At 43.8% G+C, this 18,393-nt stretch overlaps 1 protein-coding gene and 1 pseudogene across 1 annotated transcript; both read right to left on the reverse strand.

Annotated features, from left to right (window-relative positions):
• Positions 1-6,322: 6,322 nt before the first annotated feature.
• LOC117192558 lies at positions 6,323-11,948 on the reverse strand (annotated as a pseudogene).
• Positions 11,447-16,500, reverse strand: LOC117192559. Its single transcript, XM_033397264.1, has 4 exons — positions 16,377-16,500; positions 14,120-14,957; positions 11,813-12,511; positions 11,447-11,511 (listed from the first exon to the last, which is right to left on the reverse strand). The coding sequence occupies exons 1-2, from the start codon at positions 16,379-16,381 to the stop codon at positions 14,867-14,869; spliced, it is 96 nt and encodes a 31-aa protein (XP_033253155.1). The 5' UTR covers positions 16,382-16,500; the 3' UTR covers positions 11,447-11,511; positions 11,813-12,511; positions 14,120-14,866.
• Positions 16,501-18,393: the final 1,893 nt, after the last annotated feature.

An 18,393-nucleotide genomic window follows, 5' to 3' on the forward strand; every position in this document is an offset into this window, starting at 1 on the left:
TCAATAAGTAGCTCACACACTCCCATCCATACACAATACCTACCCACATCCCAACCCCCACACCCACCTCACACCGGGCCGGACTAAGTGTGTTACTCGACCCTTGCCGTGAGTCAGCCTGGCTGGGGGCGCGGTATAAAAACTAGCCCAGTCGCTAACGGAGGGCTCAGGGACTTGGCAGCCCCCTGTTCTAATGATGCCTTACCCGGGCAACGTGGATCTCTGCCCGGGCTGACCTTTCCCTTTCTCTGCATCTCGTGGGAACAGGATGTATAACAAGAACAAAAACCAAAAAACAAACAAAAAAACAAATGAGTGCGGCGCTCCCCAAATGCCAACTGGGAGCAATCCCAAGCTCGGAAAGGCAGCGGCCCAAAGGCCTGGCCCAACCGGCTCTATAGTAGGGAATACCTGCAAGGTGGAAGGTGCCTGTGCGAACCCGAGGGGGTCCCATCCCGAATCCTGTGTGGGTGGCAAGGTAACTCCCGAAGCTGACACCTTGGAAGGAAAGCTAAGCAATATTACGGCTGCCCGACCTTCTTGTAAAGCGGAGGGGGTTGACTTGCCGTCGACAAGCGCCCAAGCCAGACGCTACACATATGCCGAAAACAGGAGTGCAGGGCACATACTCCGTCGGCAACACGCCAGCAGTGAAGCCAGCCCATCAGCCGACTGGCTGAAGAAGGTGGAATGGGCTTCGGCTGTGCTCCCGGAGTTCACCTTGGAACAGAAAAAGGTGGCTCCCAAGCCAAGAGGCAGCGCTCGCAGGAGACACCGGGACCGGTAGCAAAGCGCTCCAGAGTGCTGCCAAATGTCTCCTTTGCGCAGATTGCCAAGGAGAGGACGCTAATTGGTGTCCTCGACAGAGGCAGCGCAGAGGGTAGAATCCCAAGGAGTCAGTGGAAGTGGGTGGAAGAGGCACTGGCCGACCGCTGCTTCGAACTCCTCGACAAAGACCCGGGACCTCCGCCAGTCTGCAAGGACATGGGGTGGTTCCAGGGCAATGTTAAGATAATTGCCTGCGAAGACGAGCGCTCTGTAAAGCTTTATAAAGCGGCGGTAGCGCAGGTCGGCGAGGTCTATGCTGGGGCGAAACTCGTCGCAGTCGACTGGAGCGAGGTGCCCAGCAGACCGAGGGCCAGAATTTGGGTGCCGGCTACCTTTAAGGAGCCAGAACGCATCCTCAAGATGCTGCAGAGATGCAACCCGGGACTACCAACCTCAGATTGGAAGGAAGCCAAGGTTGAGACGACACAAGGGCCGACTAACCAGGCAGTGCTCTCAATAAAGAGTCGCTGGCCCCGATAGAGGCAGCAAAAGGAGAGCTAAACTTCGGCTTCAGCTCGGTCACCATCAAGGTGTACAAATCGGACGCGGCGGCCGCGGCGCTTCCTGTCGTCAACCCAGACGTGCAGGATGTCGCTGCGGAGATCGAAGCGCCTGACGACGAGCTGGAGCCAGACCAGAGACAGAGCTGATGCTCGACTTTGAGTCAATGTGCCGAGAGAGAGTCTCAGATGACTCGGACGCGGACATCACGGTGGTGGAGAATCTTGGAGATGGTCCTAAGGATCCTTCAAATAAATCTCCACCACTGTAAAGCAGCATCGGCTGCTCTCATACTCCGCCTAGACGCAAACGGAGCCGACGTAGTCCTGATCCAGGAGCCTTGGGTGGTAGGAGGCAAGGTCTGTGGATTGGGGACGAGGGAATACAAGATCATTGTATCCCAAAATGAAGGTAAAATCCGTACCTGCATACTTGCTAGAAAGCACCTAAATATCTTTCTGCTCCATAATTATAGCGATGGCGATAACACGGCGGTAAGCCTAGAACTAAAAGGGAATCATCTCAGGCTGGTGGCGTCCTATATGGCCCACGAGGAGGATGATCCTCCGAACGACCTTGTTCGCAAAATAGCCAGCGACAGCGAAAGGACGGACAAAGACCTACTTATAGGTTGCGATGCCAACGCCCACCACTCCCAATGGGGAGCACGGACCCGAATGTAAGGGGTGAGTCACTGTTCAGCTTCATCCTGAACTCAAATTTATTCATATGCAATCGGGGTAACGACCCCACATTTATAATTAAAAATCGGCAGGAGGTCATTGACCTCACGCTAGTGTCAAGCAAACTGCTGGACACAATCAAGAGCTGGAGAGTCCTAGGAGACCACTCCTTCTCGGACCACAGGTATATCGAGACGATATTATCCTTCGATATTCCCAAACCAACCGACTATATCAACCCCAGAAAAGCCAACTGGGAAAAATATAACACAACCCTGGAGGAGCTACTCCCTCCTAACGCCCCTAACTGCCCGAACACTGAAGACAACCTAAACCGTCTTGTGAACAGGTTTACGGATACGTGCAACAAAGCCTTCAAGGCAGCATGCCCTTCTACCAGACCAAGGGGGATGAAGAAACCTCCCTGGTGGTCTAAGCAACTAGACACCCTTCGTAGAACTTGTAGGGCTCTATTCAATAGAGCCACAAGAACTAAGGAGGATACTCGCTGGGCAGACTATAAAACCAGTCTAGCACTATACAAAAAGGAAACGAGGAAGGCTAAAAGAGCCTCCTGGCAAAAATATTGCTCCGAAATCGAGGAAACTTCGGAGGCCGCAAGACTCCGGAAAGTTCTCTCAAAAACTACCCCCTCGGTAGGTTACCTCAAAAAGAATGATGACACGTGGACCAACTCTAGTGAGGAGTCCCTACACATTCTGCTCGACACGCATTTCCCCGGATGCACATCCACCGAGCCGTCACACCTCCCAGGAGGGATCGGTAGAATCGATGGACCATATCCTTACAAAACGGAACATAAGTTGGGCAGTAAACAGCTTCAACCCGTTTAAATTGCGAGGCCCGGACCAGGTAATCCCGGCCCAACTTCAGAAGGCCGGGGAGACGGCCATCAACTGGCTACATAGTATCTTCAGGAAGATACTGGCGGTATGTACAATACCGCAAGCGTGGCTTAAGGCTAGGATAGTTTTCATCCCTAAAACAGGCAAAGCCTCACACTCAACCCCGAAAGACTTTAGACCAATCAGTTTATCGTCTTTCCTACTCAAAACCTTTGAGAGACTTATCGGGTTACAATTACGGACTACCATAAGTCCCCAGCTGTACTCAAGTGCGCAGCATGCCTACCGGAAAGGAAAATCCACGGAAACGGCACTTCACGAAGTGATCTCGAGTGTAGAAAAATCCCTGCATCTCAAAGAATACTCACTAATAGCTTTTCTCGATATCGAGGGAGCCTTCAACAACGTCACACCGGGCGCCATTACAGAAGCCCTGACTGACCTGGGGGTGGACCGTCACTTGGTGATGCTCATTGATCAATTGCTCATACGCAGGACGGTGACATCATCGATGGGATCGTCCACCCAGTCAAGGTATGTCAACAGAGGAACCCCGCAAGGGGGAGTTCTGTCTCCTCTTCTATAGAACATTGCAGTCAATAAGATTCTATGCGACCTGGAAGAGGGGGGCTGTAAAGTAGTGGCATACGCGGATGACGTTGCAATTATCATTGCGGGGAAATACCCCCAAACACTATGCGACCTAATGACCGCAAAGCTTGCTCGATTGTCCGAATGGACAGAATCGCGCGGATTGGGACTAAATCCCTCGAAAACGGAACTCGTGTTATTCACAAAAAAATACAAGGTCCCGCCCCTCAACCCCCCAACACTAAACGTATACAGGCTCTCCTTCAGCGACAGTGCCAGTTACTTAGGGTAGGTAATTGACAAAAAGCTTAGCTGGAACCTGAATGTCAAGGATAGAGTGAGGAAGGCAACGACAGCACTCTATACTTGCAAAAAAGCTATCGGCCTAAAGTGGGGCATGAACCCAAGCATAGTCCGATGGATATATCTGGCAATAGTCATACCTATAATACTCTACGGAGTTACTGTCTGGTGGCCTGCCCTAACAAAAAGGACAATCACCAATCAGCTGGGCAAGGTTAAGCGAACAGCCGCCCTCTGCATCAGTGGAGCTCTTCGAACTACACCAAATGATGCGCTAAACGCCATGTTATGCCTTCAGAGCCTTGACTTTGCAGGAAAGGTGCGGGCAGAAATGGCAGCAATACGTCTTAGGGACTCTGAACAATGGGTACCCCAGAACATAGGTCACTCATCTATACTAAATAAAAACAACATGGTCCCAGCAAGAACGGACTATCAAGTTCCAATGGAGCACACGGAGACTCCATTCAGCATAATCATCCCTCATAGAGACGATTGGCTCGAGGGACTCCCCGGCCCAGACGGGGCCATAAGCATCTTCACGGATGGCTCAAAACTGGACGGCAGGGTTGGAGGAGGAATCTACTCTGAACAACTTAACATAAGGCAATCTTTCAGGCTTCCGGATCACTGTAGCGTCTTCCAAGCGGAAGTTACAGCAATCAGGGAGGCTCTGTACTGCCTTCACACGGTTACCACCACGGCAACCAATCTAACCATTTACAGCGACAGCTAAGCTGCGATCAGATCACTTAACGCGATCTCCTCGAACTCGGCTACTGTGGCGAAGTGCCGCAGATCTCTTCACGAGATGGCTCAGCAATTTGCTATCAGCCTTATATGGGTCCCGGGCCACCGGGATATCGAGGGCAACTGCATAGCGGACGAGCTGGCCAGATCTGGCACTACAACCCCCCTTCTCCAAGATAAGGAGGATATTTGTATGCCTATGGCCACCTGCAAGCTCATCATAAAGGAGCAGTACACGCGACTGATAGACAAGTGGCAAATAGGGCCACGTTGTCGCACAGCTCGGCAAACATGGCCGACCATAGATAAGAAGCGCACCTCAGAGCTCTGCAAACTAGGCAGGGAAAGGTGCAGCGCAGTCCCACGTTCCCTCACAGGACACTGGCTAGTAGGCACCCACGCAAACAGGTTGGGTGCCCCATACAATGATTTCTGCCGCAGCTGCAGAGACGAGGACGAGGAGGAAACATTGGAACACCTGTTCTGTTCCTGTCCAGCTCTCAGCAGAAGGAGGCTGCATCACTTGGGCTCTGCCTTTCTGAACGACATCTCGGAGATGTCCACGCTATGTCCCAGAAAGATCGTCAACTTTATAAGGGCATCTGGATGGGACAACTGTTGACATGAAGTCTCATCTGCAGGGAGGGAATGATCCCAAGCGGTATCACAACGGGCCGAAACCGGCCTAAGTGTGCTGGGCTCCGAGCGAGCTTGGCGGCCGTCTCTACCTAACCTAACCTAACCTTGGATGTGTGCCTTGGGTCGTTATATTACTTAAATACCCAATGGAAACTCATGTTTTCTTCAGCATAAGAAAGCATAACTGTCTGCAATCTGGGTTTGTATTGCTCAGCGTCCATTCTGTTCGTTGTCAGGAAAAATGGACCTACGCCGTACCAGGATGAGCAGCCCCATATCTTTAACTGGCACCTCCATGTTTGACAAATTTTTTTTGTGAAACATGGATCAAAATTCTTTCTTTTAAGGCTTCCTACATTGCTTTCACATTCATTCCCTAATAAATTTATTTTAGTTTCGTCGCTCCATAAAAGGCTTCTCCACTTTTTCTCTCCGGCGCATCCTGCGCAGTTTTTATGATCTTTAGCAAAAGTTTGCCCCATGGCTAAATTTTTTTGACGCGTAAGTTGGACCTTTCTTTCTATTCTCCTTGGAAGGCTGGCTTGTTGTAGCCGTCTACGGATCGTTGGAGCACTAACTTCTAGTGCAATTTCTGATACAATAGCCTTTGACGACTTAAATGGGTCCTTATTCCTCAAAGAAAAGTATGTAGTGGTCACGTGTTATGGTTGTTTTCTGTGGCTTTCCGCTAGTTTCCTGACTAGGTTTTTATTTTTAAAGCATTTCAACAAAATTATGAAACCTTTTCATTAATTTAGCAATGGCCCGAAGAGATTGGCCTTCTTTTTTCAGACTAATAGCCAATTGGGCTGTACAATAAGACTTTCGGCCTATTCTTGTAAAAAAAAATAGTTATTTGTTTATATTTAGACTGTAGTTAAATGAAATGGATGTTTAATTGCCAAAAAGCCAAGAATTTCCAAATTATTCACTTGATATTCAAAATTTACTGACACTGTACCTATTATTTTGAGCAGCCAAAATGTGATGTCAACTCGCAATATCGCTTAAAGCTCTGTTATTCGGCGGTTTCCCTGTTTCATTTTTTTTGTCACGGAACTGCAATACATTGACAAATAAAACATACCAAAAAAAATTTTGTTTTCAACACTTAAAGTACGATAAAACTCATTATTAATAAAAAGCTTCAACGTGTACCTATTATTATGATCAAGTGTGTATGTATTATGTTTGTTTTGTATGCACGTATAAATATGTTTGCATGTCTGTAAACAATTGTTGCAATATTTACTTTACGGTTTAGCCTAGTACAAAATACAGTATTATGTATGATTTTGTTTTGTTTCTTTTCTTCCTCTTCCTCTTAGCATGTATTATCTGGATGTATGTATGTATATTTTTACACTCCTTATATGCATATATGCCTTCAAACTGTTATGAGAAACACCCAAACATATATATATATATATATATATTCTTCGTGGTATATATGCATATGTACTCTATATATTTATTCGGGGGTTTTTTTATTCAAAAGTTCTTGCATGTTGTTTAGGCTAAATTTTGTTTTTTGCGTGCAGTTTCTTCAGTAAATGTTTTTGCTTGTTTTGTTATGCTTTCAGTACGACAAAATGTTGTTGTTTGTTTGTTTCCGTTTGTGGTTCCGATCTAAGCATTTTGATTAAATGTAAGTTTCTTAATTTTGGGTTTTATTCTTGTTTCGGTTTTTATTACAAAAGTTTCTTCTATAGTAATAAATTTGTTTAAATATTATTAGTACTTGTATCAGATTTTGTGTTATACATAATTCATTTCTCTCAATAAACATCAATTTGTTTTGCTTGTTGCAGTAGCTGTTGTTATGTTTTTGCTGTTGCTGTTGCTGTTCTCTATTTATGCTACAATTTCTCGGTTCCTGGTGTTACAATTTTTTCGAAACTTTCTTGGGTCGTACTGCACCGCTCTCACGTACTCACGCTTTCTTTTCTTTTCTTTTATTTCTTTTTGTTTTGTGTTTAATTAATATGCGAAAAAGGAATTATGAATGTATATATTTATATACATATGCATTGTTTTTGTTTTTTTTTTGGGTGTGTGTGGTTTGCGTGGGTGTGTGCTTGCATATATACATAAATATATATATATATAAATATATATATATATATATAGTAAAAATCACAAAAATAGTTTACTGGTCCAAATCCAGTTTAGACCAAATTGTATTCCTTAAGGTTCGATTGCAGAATGGTGTCCTTAACAGCTGCAAACACAAACCTTATGTTTTCAGTATCTAAACGAAGTAAAGAAATCAAAAGAGAAGATTAGTAAATTGGATAAACCTTAGGAGGGGGCTCCAGCACAAGATTAGTATATACAGACATTCCAGAATGGACATCAACAACGCATAAATACGAATTTTTATTAAGGGACTTTCAAATCAAATTCAAAATACAATTATAACTCAAATATTCATTTGCATTGCGGCTCATCCTGCAATCCTGCCATTCTGCCATCCTGCCATCGTGGCATCCTGTCCTCCATCCGGTGCAGGCGATTGTTTAACCCAAATTGAACTCCTTGAGTGCATTTTGCATAATTGTATCCTTGACAGCACAGAACACAAGCTTGATGTTTTCGGTATCTGTGTGTTCCAATAAAGGAATTGCATTCGGCTATAAATCAATCTGCTCTAACTCTCAAATATTGACTAGCGATACTCCGCAATAGCAGCAGAAGCGAATGCAAATTATGAAGGGTGATTACTTTTACCTTTACCTCTACCTCTGCCCTTACTTAGTTCTGACACTCTCCAGGCTGAAAATGAGACTCACACGCACATGATGCAATTATACAAGGTGGTCTCGTCGGGAGCCGAAGTTCGTTCGTGTTGTCCCTTATCGTCAGTGCATGCTTGCTTGTTGATGATGAAGGTTGTTCACGGACGAATTTTTTGATATATTCTTAACACTTATGTCCCGACAACAACAAAATTATAAAAAGCATATAAAAAAAATACCACAGAATTAGAAGTAATCTTTATATATTATGTAAAAGAACATTTTAATATAACTAAAAATGTTGAAGAAAAATTATTAATGGCTGCATAAAATTTAAATATTAATATATCAGTAAAATCATTTTATTTTAAAATTTTAAAACCCACGGGCCTGTTAAGGGTTAATCAACATCAACATATACCGTCTCACTCACACTCACTATACTATGTGCCCTTCACTCGCACTTATTGCTAGCATACGTTAAGGGACTAACTTTTGCCGACGAGACCACCTTGTATAATTGCATCATGCACACGCACATACACTCCAAAGCCCACCCCAAGCAACCCACGTTTGCTGCACTTACCTGTAGCACAGGTGAAATGAGAATAGATAATCTTTTCGGAATCTGGATTTAAGTCTACAAACATTCGCAGTATGAATTCGCGTGCCGCGATTGCATCTCGCTGTGGACCTGTTCAGAAAATAAGCCAAAGAAGATGTTTCGATGTGTTATATCAAAGACTATACAATACCAAGATGTCGCATGAGGAACAAATGCTTTTTCAATTTTCGTTTGACGCTTCATGGTACGGGCGCGCGGGGCTAGTACTTCAATTCTCTTTTACGCTACCTTCGCCTCCGAAGTGCTACTCGGCTTCGGTCAGCACGAGCTCGAGCCAACCCAGAAATATGCTTGTAGTTGTGTATATGTGTGTATGTCCTAGGTCTGCACGGCCATAAACCGGTTTCGCCCGCAGCATATACGGCTTTTAGCTTCACACACAAGCGCACTGAAAGCATGTCAGTGGCTGCGTGCCGAAACCGTAGGGCAGCGTGGTCGCTGATGTCTTTGGCGCGGCACAGTGGGGACTCAGCCGAAATAGTCAAAAAATTGTATGAGTGCTTTAGATAAATTTAATGTACGCATCTAATAGAGAATTTGCCAATCGAATTTTCAAGATAGTTTTAGTTTAGGAGATATAAGCACTTAAAGTTTAACATTTTTTCAGTGTGCAAATATTTATTGACTAACTAACTAATTTAGCAAGCTGAGACGGCCAAAGGTCCCACTGTGCCGCTCCAAAGACATCGGCGATCCGCGACCACCGCTTCGACGGTGAAGGCATTTCCGAACAGACGAAACCGTTGGGCAGCGGGGTCGCGGTAGAGACGAAGTACAGGCGAAAAGGGAATTGAAACCCCGCGCGCCCCCTCGTGCCTTTTGGGTCCTAATGTTAGGACCCGCCATAGAACAGCTTTTTGGTCGCTCATGCAACATCTTGGTATTGTATAGTCTTTGGTTATATCTAGCGCAAGACTACAAAACTAGCAATACAGATAGCGTATATATAGTGTATAGATTCTACAGATAATGTTGTGAAATTTTTACTGGGGGGAAGCAGATAGCTCAAGATAGATAGCTCAAGAGTTCAAATGTAACGTCGTCAACCTGTGGCCGTTGTGAAATGAGAATAGCATTGCCGTTCAGGATCTGGATTGGCGTCCAAATACTTTTTCAATACAAACTGCTTGGCCGCCTCATGATCCTGCTTCGGACCTGGTTGCGTGACGTGCGTGTGTTGCCACATATAAATCGTACAGAGTTATGGGATAAGAGATCCATTCAATGGCACACTTACCATCGTATTCGGGAAAGTAGTCTACCAAATGCGAATACATTATTTTCTCCACCAACAAGTCCTTCTTGTTCAGGAAAAGAATAACTGACGAATTCTGAAACCAAGGGTACGTAATAATAGTTCTAAATAAAGCTTTTGACTCCTCCATTCGGTTCTGCAAAAAAAAGACAGGAAGAGGAAGAGAATAATCTTTCATTCAGAAAATATTCAGGAGATGCCATGCCATACCTCGTTATCGGATTCAAACAAGATCTGATCGTATTCCGATAGCGCCACCAAAAATATGATTGATGTCACATTCTCAAAGCAATGAATCCACTTTCTTCTCTCCGATCGCTGACCACCCACGTCCACCATTCTGTATAAAATATCAGGGAGGGGAGTATAAGATAGGAGTCACATTAGCTTATGTAGAGATAAACAAAACAAGAGGAAAAATCTGCACTACAATTCACAGCGAAATAAACAAGCATTAGTAAGCCGCAAGCGATAGACAAATAAATTTAAGTATACCAAATTACTACGCTACCAAATACATATATTCTAATACTTCTTGTTCTAGCCGTGTTCCAGCTACGGCTCTAGCTCTAGCCTGGTCAATACAGTCATCATAGATACGTGGAATAGATACCTAAACACAATGCCATCCAAATCGAATGGGTACTCTAGTATGCCAGTGGTCGGCACACGAGCACGCAGAATATCCTGCTCAGTGGCCAGGTAGTAGGGCTGTGAAATGCGCTCTATGTCGCTTAAGTAGCTATGCAAAAGAATTCGCACACAATCAAATAATTTCAAAAACAAACAAAAATCAAACTGATATCAAAATCCGTACGTAGTCAGTCCCAGTTCTCTAAGGTACAGCTGCGAAATGTTGAAAAACTCCTGGCTAATCCCTTCAAGAAAGTACTATAGCTCGAAAAGAATCTCAATTTGTTAGTTAATCGAAACAATTAGTGATATTAAGCGAAAGTAGTAACCAAAGAAACAGATCAGATCACAGACCACAGATCATAAACAGGATCAGGATCATATGCCATGCAAAGAACATACAGATGTGTACAGATTGATGGTATCTACCTAAATCTGATTTCTTCTAAGTCAAAGGGATACTCAATGATCCCCGTTGTCGGCACACGAACTCTCAAAATGTCTTGCTCAGTGGGCAAATAAGCAGGTTGAGCCACACGGTCGAGATCCATCAGATAACTATGTGTACAGAAATGAGATCATTTTTAGTAAAACAGTTTATGCAGAGTTCTGTAGGTTGTGGTAGTCTCAGTGTTCGAGAGTTGTGTTGTGTTGTGTTGTGCTGTCATGGTTGGGCCGCTTCTCCCTTCGAGTAACTCACTATTTGGCTGAATCTGTCAATTGGTATTCTCTACGACGGTCGTAGCACTCTTGAATGCCGGCATCGGCCCATAGCGTTTTGATGGCGTTCAAAAATGGATCCTCGAATGTGGTAACTGTTTCGTAGTCAATGCTCATCACCAGATCGGCCAGTTCCTGTTGATATTTCAAAATATATAAAGCGATTCTTTGGGCGAATGGATGGAGGAACTTACGCTATGCTCTCCAACGCCATAGGAGATCTTTAGCATGTCCATGGCCTTGATCATCGACTGCATGGCCATTAATATGTTCTGGAACACCAGTTTGATTTATCCACGCTTGTCCTCGTCCGAGTAGCCGCTGCCATGGATAATACGCATCTGTTTGATGAACGTTGACTTGCCGGACTCGCCCGTGCCTACAAATGGGGGGAGGCCATCACAATATGTTAAATTATATTTTTAGTTTTGAACCGGATTGTTCCAAAAGTGGTAGGGGGGGGGGGGGGGGGGTGGGCTGTTGTGGGGCTTCGATTTTGTTCTGCTCACGGTGCAAAGGGCACTCTCTTGCAATTAGCGGTATTTCAATTGCATTAAGCCAAGCTAAGTGCAATCAAAATGCTATAACACACATGACGCGGGTCTACATTTATATCCTGTGCACTCGAACACATCCTGGCAGGGTCCTGCGGGGGTACTGCACAGGGGCGGGGTACTTACCAAGCAACAGCAATTTAAGTTCCCGTCGCGCATCTCGCTTGTCGCGGCGCAACTGCTTCTCGATTTCCTGATTGATGCGCTTTTGTTCCTTTGCCTCTTCCGATAAACAGCACTCCATGCTAACTAGATTTATGGACGCTTACGCGTACTGCAGCCACTACGTCGACTCTCCGTTACGCTTGCAAACTTGGATGAGGATGATGACGAGGAGCTGCTGGCTACAGAGCTCTGGCTTGCCTGTCGCTGTCGCTGTCTCTGTCCGTCTATCTTTCTCTCTGCTGTTGGCTAATCTAATTGTTTGGGGGATCTGTTGAGGCTGAGGCGGCTGCTGTTGCTGCGTCTAAATTGGATTTGATTGGTGCTTGTGTCCTGGGATGATACGTATGCAGCCAGGGGAATTGCTTGATACCCGGTTCTAAGTTATAGATTCAGTTTCGATTTATGCATTTGTACTTTGGCGTTGCTCACTCTCTGATCCTCCCGGTGCCACAATCCTCTCTCGACAGGTTCTCTTTGGCTATTGCTTACTTTCCCTTTCACTTTCACTTTTGTTTCCCTCGATGGGAAGGCTTATTCTTATAGGCTTTACACTAAATTCCTTGACCAGACTCCAGACTCTCTGACTCTGTCTCCGACTATGACTGATGCACGAATGACACGACGATTGGTTCCCCTTGTAGTCCAGCGATCCAAGAACATCTGCGGGTGGTGCAAGAAGACACTTTGATTTAGAATTCCATTATATAAACGAGCACACATAACTATCTATATATATATATATGGTATATATGGGCCCTACAGACCGACCTAACACACTTGTTAGCTCACCGAGAGTTCGCCGCGTAGTGTCCAGTATTGGCAATTATCATTTCATATTTGCCTCCTCACAAACTGACGACGACGACAGCGACGGAAACGGCAACGGCAATGGCAACGGCGATTGCGATGGCGTTGGCGGGTGTATGCCACTGGCCATGGCATTGGCATTGGCTGTGGGTCTGGGTCTGGGTCTGGGCCTGGCCTGGCCTGGCTTGGCCCTCTCTGCGCGCATGCACCATGAACAAGAGCCGTGCCAGCCATCTACCGTTGTCATTCCCCCTGCTAATCGCCACACACAAACACACACACACAGGTGGGCAATGGCCAACAGATTGGGGAAGTGGCCGGGTCCGGCCTGGCCGCGATGCGATGCGATGCGTCCAGCCCAAGTTCAATGCGAGAAAGCTGATTTTGGAAAATCTATGGCTTCGCGCAGTCACAAGTTCACAAGAGTGTTCCACATCCGGGTGAACCATATTCGATGCGACTCAGGACCTAATATTTACGTGTTCTTAAAGCTATTTGATGGGGACTCTTTTGAAACCTCTTCGTTCGTGAAGATAGCTTTTAAGAGACCGGAGTCCTGAGCCCAATGCGTCACCCATTCCTAGGTCACTGGCGCTATTTCCTCTCTGCTGCCACTGCCACTGCCGCTGCAGCCGCTTCCCGTATCGAGTGCTCGCTAATCCAATTGGTGGCGCAAATGCATATGTAGGATTGAAATGGGAAGGCTTTCAGACGGAAAACTACAAAATATCGACGGAATACCCAGCCCGAGGCGAGTGCAAAGGGAATCAGGGAAAGCTTTGAAGTAGCTGCCCTGCCGGCGAATAGGAGCCACCACTGGATACCAGGAAGAGTAATAGCAGGCGGCTCCCCTACCCAGGATAAGGTTATTGAAAATAGAAAAAGGAACAAGAAAAAGAAATAGCTAGAGCAAAGCTAGAAGCTACTTAGCAGTAGCTGGTGATTCAGGGGCAGGGGCATTCGCAGGGCCATGGTCAGGGGCACGTCTGGGGGACGGGACTGAGAATTGGCACATAGGAGCTTTTTCTAACAATAGTTTGCTAGTTATAGGTATCATGCCACCAGCTGGACGGGGGTACGTTCTTATCTTTTTCTTATATGCATATGATAAGGGGATACTAACTATCTTTCCATTTGTCTTCTTAATCTCGATATGACTTCTGCGGCTAGGCTACTGTTGTCTCCTTCGTGGATCTGGTCAGATCAGGGAGAACTTCCTCCAGACGCGGAAATGCGATAGAGTTACTCATTGCGACTATAATTACATTGTGCCCTGCACTGTTGCAGCCGCTTATCAAAAGTAAACCATATAGCACATATAAATATATGTGTACAGTGCGTTTGGGAAATTCTATCAATGTTTGCGAGCTTGATTGATGCATGCAATTTTCATCTCAGGCAACAAGTGGTCGGTCGGGATGTCAATAGGTTGCAGTAGATGTGCGCAGGGGCGCTACTTACTCAGTTCTTTATCGGAGATAGAAATCCACTTAATCTGACGAGATTCTCCAATACGATGTTCTGTCCTTCCTTTCTTTTTGTTTGCCAGCACTAAGCAATACAAAAAATAGATTTTTTCCTTTGCTGGCTCTCTGAGTGTTTTGTTGTGGTTTTCCCTGCGGTTTGACTTAATCGGTGTCGTTATGTTTGGACACCCGGGGTAGTGGTGGTTCCTATATAAATATGTATATATGGTGTGATATATATCTCGACATATATTTGTATACATATATCGTCTCCACAGGCTTTTGTTGGAGTTAAATTAAAATGTTTTTTTATGGCTTTGCTTGTTCTGGTTTTGTGCTGTGCTGTTGTCTGCTTAAACTAATTCAAAAGCATATTTCGTTTAGTTGGTTTGCGGTTTGGAAAACATTTGTTTTAAGGAACGTGTAGTTGATTGATTAATTTTACTGGTGCGTTTGTCCTACAATAAAAATGACTTCTTCTTTGTCCCTTCCTCGACTTGGCGCTTAATGTAAATTTGATGCTATATAAATGTATATATTAATTTTTTTGTTTTTCCTTTCTTTCTTTTGCTTTGCGTGTGCCTCCGAGGGATGTCGCTGTTGTTTTTCTTGTTGTTGTTGTTGTTCTTAAGCACCAGTTTGTAAATGCAAAAAAGTTTCAACAAATATCCATTGTACGTGCTATTGAAACAGAAAGGTTGTATGACGACTACGACGATCTGCACAAAAACGTTAATTTCTTTCACACGCAACACTTAATGGCTCCTTTTGTGTTTAATTTTCTGCATACTTTATGCTTCTTGTGTTTGTTTATTTTTCTGTATGCAGTGGAACTGCAGGTGGAATAAGAGTGAGAGAGTGAGAGAAACGAAAAAGAGAGTAAGAACAGAGCAGAAATTATTAGAATGCATTGCCAATACGAGTACAATTGTCGTATCGACAATCCCACCACCCATCAGCGCCACCCACAATCGTATCATGGCCTGCACTGCCTTATCGACACCCACAGGGAACTCATGTCAGGCAGGGGCCTAACGAGCCTTTTGTATTTGTTCTTTATATTCTCGTATAAACACTCGAAAACGCTCAATTATCGCCCATCCAACCCCCACGACAGAGTTTTTGCAACACTTTTGGTTTTTTTTTTTGTGGCTATGCCATAGCTCGCAAATAACTGTTGACACTTTCGGCGTGTCTGATAAAAACCTCTCATTGACGGACACATTGAGAAAATGGACTGAAAAGACCCGATCAAATCTGTTTTTGCTCAACTCGCTCTTTGCTAAAGCAAAGACCGATTTCTTCACTTCTCTTTTGTTCCTGTTTTTCACTGAGCATCTTGTCGCGAGTGAACGAACAAAGTGTCTTTTGCGTATGTATGCGTGCTTGTACGTGTGAAGCTTATGGCAACGATCAATTTTTGTGAATTCTATACGGTTTGACTATTGGAGCTTAAAATGAATCGTGAAAAGCAAAACGAAAATGTTCGTTTGCCAATTTTGCAAATAAATATACATATTACAATACAATAGCCCAAAAGATGCGGAAAACATGAATAAATATACATATACACGAAAAAAACTAAAAACACTTTAGACACTTTTTTGGTTCTGCTCATCTAAAGACACTTTTGCTGTGAGCGCTTGACCAAAGTGACAACTTAGAGAGACTAAGTTGTTATTGTGAGACACGATCGTGTGTCGGGCTCACCCGAAAACCCGAAACACATAACACAAGCGAAGAGACAAAAAGTGTTCTGCTCAGTGAGAGACCGTGTCTTCGTGGTCTTTTTCGGTTTTGTCAGTGACGAGACAGCAAAGGGAAAAAGTGTTGACCGTCGTTTGCGAGCTATGGGCTATGGTGTTTTTTGCTGACAAGCAGTGCCCTGCAGTGTTGTCACCGCTATATCTGTTTCACTCGCACTCCCTAGAGCGGCGAACTGCTTTATCGGCGAAACGAATACACACAGAGCGACGACGACGGGCGAGGCCAAAAACGAACATGAAAAAATTTTGGTGGAAAAGCAACGCGAAAATTGCCTAATTCGCTCAACAATTGTTTAACATTACTTTTATTTGGCGTTTGCTCAGGCCGTTGCACATGCATTTCAACTTAAAGCGCACTTCACAATCGATTTCGGGGTGTTTTTTTGTGCCGACTGGGAATTGTGGTGTCGAGACGGAGACCAGGAGACGATTCGATTGCTGGTTGCCTGGCTGTCGGTGTGTCCACGGATTTTTGGCGAAACTCACAACATATTTGATTTTGCATTGTTCGCTAACGTTGACGCACGACCAGAAACTTTTTTCGCTTTTTTCTTGAATTTTTTCAAGTATTTACACACGCAAAATCCACACAGCAGTGTGACCGCGGATTTATCGATAAAGTATACCGTCCGACCCTCAGAAATATACCGAAACATACCGCCTCAATTTCAAAATATACCGTATATATACTGAAAATATACTGACGAATTCAAGTTCTATTTGACATATTCCTCGTTTTTGATATTCCGACGAATATTACTAGCTATATAGAGCATTTAGCCATGCCATCAAAATTTTATACGAATGATGAATCAATTTTCTATTTAACTGGTGTATTCTTAATACTTGCTTTTATTGCATTTTGCGTAAAAAGAGGTTTAAACGAACAAAAAAAGAGTCGCTGTATTGCGTGTAAGCCGTAGTATATGCCTTTTTATACCCTATTTTGCTAATTTTATTTGACGGTATAAATATTGATATGAAGATAAAACGTAACCTTTTCTCAAATTGACATTTTTTAGACATATTCATGTATATGATGAGTGTTTTGAATATATATCTCGATCCTGATACCTATTCTTGGTCCCTACAAGAAGACAATAAGCTTTAAAATATCGTTGAAATATTGAAAATAATATTAAATAATATTGAATAATATTAAAATATAGTGAAAATAAATTGTTTTTGCCTGGGATGACAAACATTTTCACAATTCTATAACATCCATTTCCCCCAGGGTATGTGTGCATGGAATGGGACTCATTGTTGTCAACCGGTTTTGACGACTAATTCCTGGTTATTCTTTCTTCCGTCGAATATTCCCAGCTATATAGATCTCTCAGTTTAGCCCAGATAGTTTTATATGATTGTTGAATCAATTTTGATCAGGATTAACTACTTTTAAGTACTTGCATGTTTTTTGTTTTTACAAAAACACGGCTTCAACAAAAATGTTCAATAGTCGCAGGTTGTGACGTCAATGTTGCTGGTATTTGCAGACTCATTTCTTGTCAACCAGAGTGTGGACCTTTGTATACCCTATTTCGTGAATATTATATAAAGATACTGTGTTCCAACCTGCTTTCAAACGTAATTAGTAAAGACCTTGTCTTAGATTGAATTTTTTTTGTTCTATTCATGCATTTGATTAGGTGTTTTTATATAAATCCTGATCCCAGTACCAGTTCTTGGTCTCTGTAGACAGACGATGCGCTGCAAAATATCGTTTAAAACAGAGACTATCTAGTTTCTGCATTAATTAGAGCCTGGAATGACACACATTTCTGCAATTATATATCATCTGTGTGCATGGAATTAGCAGCATGTTTGTGTATGGAATGAGACTCATTGCTGCACATGCGCAACATTTGTGTATGGAATGAGACTCACTGTTGTCAATCGGGTAAAAGAGGTCCTTACCCGATTCAAGTTCTGTTATCGATACTATCGACTGGTTACGAGTGCTGCGCGCCAAATCTAACTTTTTTGAATGTGAGCGACAAGGATTTAAATGTTTAAATGGATTCTCGCAAGAAAATAAGTGTGACCGTATAAAAATATGATCTGAAATCGATAAAAGGTTTTTCTCAAAAATTCTTAAAACTGACTTTTTTACACTTTGTTCTTACTTTATTTGGTGCGCTCGCTCACTCATACATACACAATCCAGCGTCATATTAACTCGCACTTCAGATTTGGTGGTGTCGGAAGAATCCCTCTTAGATATTAGAGGGATTAAAGTGCTCTATATCTGTCGCTCTAAACTCGATTTGCGAGAGCGATAATTGGCGCACCACCAGTTGAAATAACTAGCTAGCTAATAGTGTCAGCTACAATGCTCATTGCACACTCACCGTTAATGGTCGCCTCTTGCTGCTGGCGAATATTTTCAGGCCGTTATTTTCTTCATTTAAGGCCCATGAAAGCGCCGTATGAAAAACCTCTACATTTGAGATGTTTTCTCCACGACTTCTACATTGCACAGATATATACGGTTACACTG

Source organism: Drosophila miranda (genome assembly GCF_003369915.1).
Source record: "Drosophila miranda strain MSH22 chromosome Y unlocalized genomic scaffold, D.miranda_PacBio2.1 Contig_Y2_pilon, whole genome shotgun sequence".
NCBI classification, from domain to species: Eukaryota; Metazoa; Arthropoda; class Insecta; order Diptera; family Drosophilidae; genus Drosophila; species Drosophila miranda.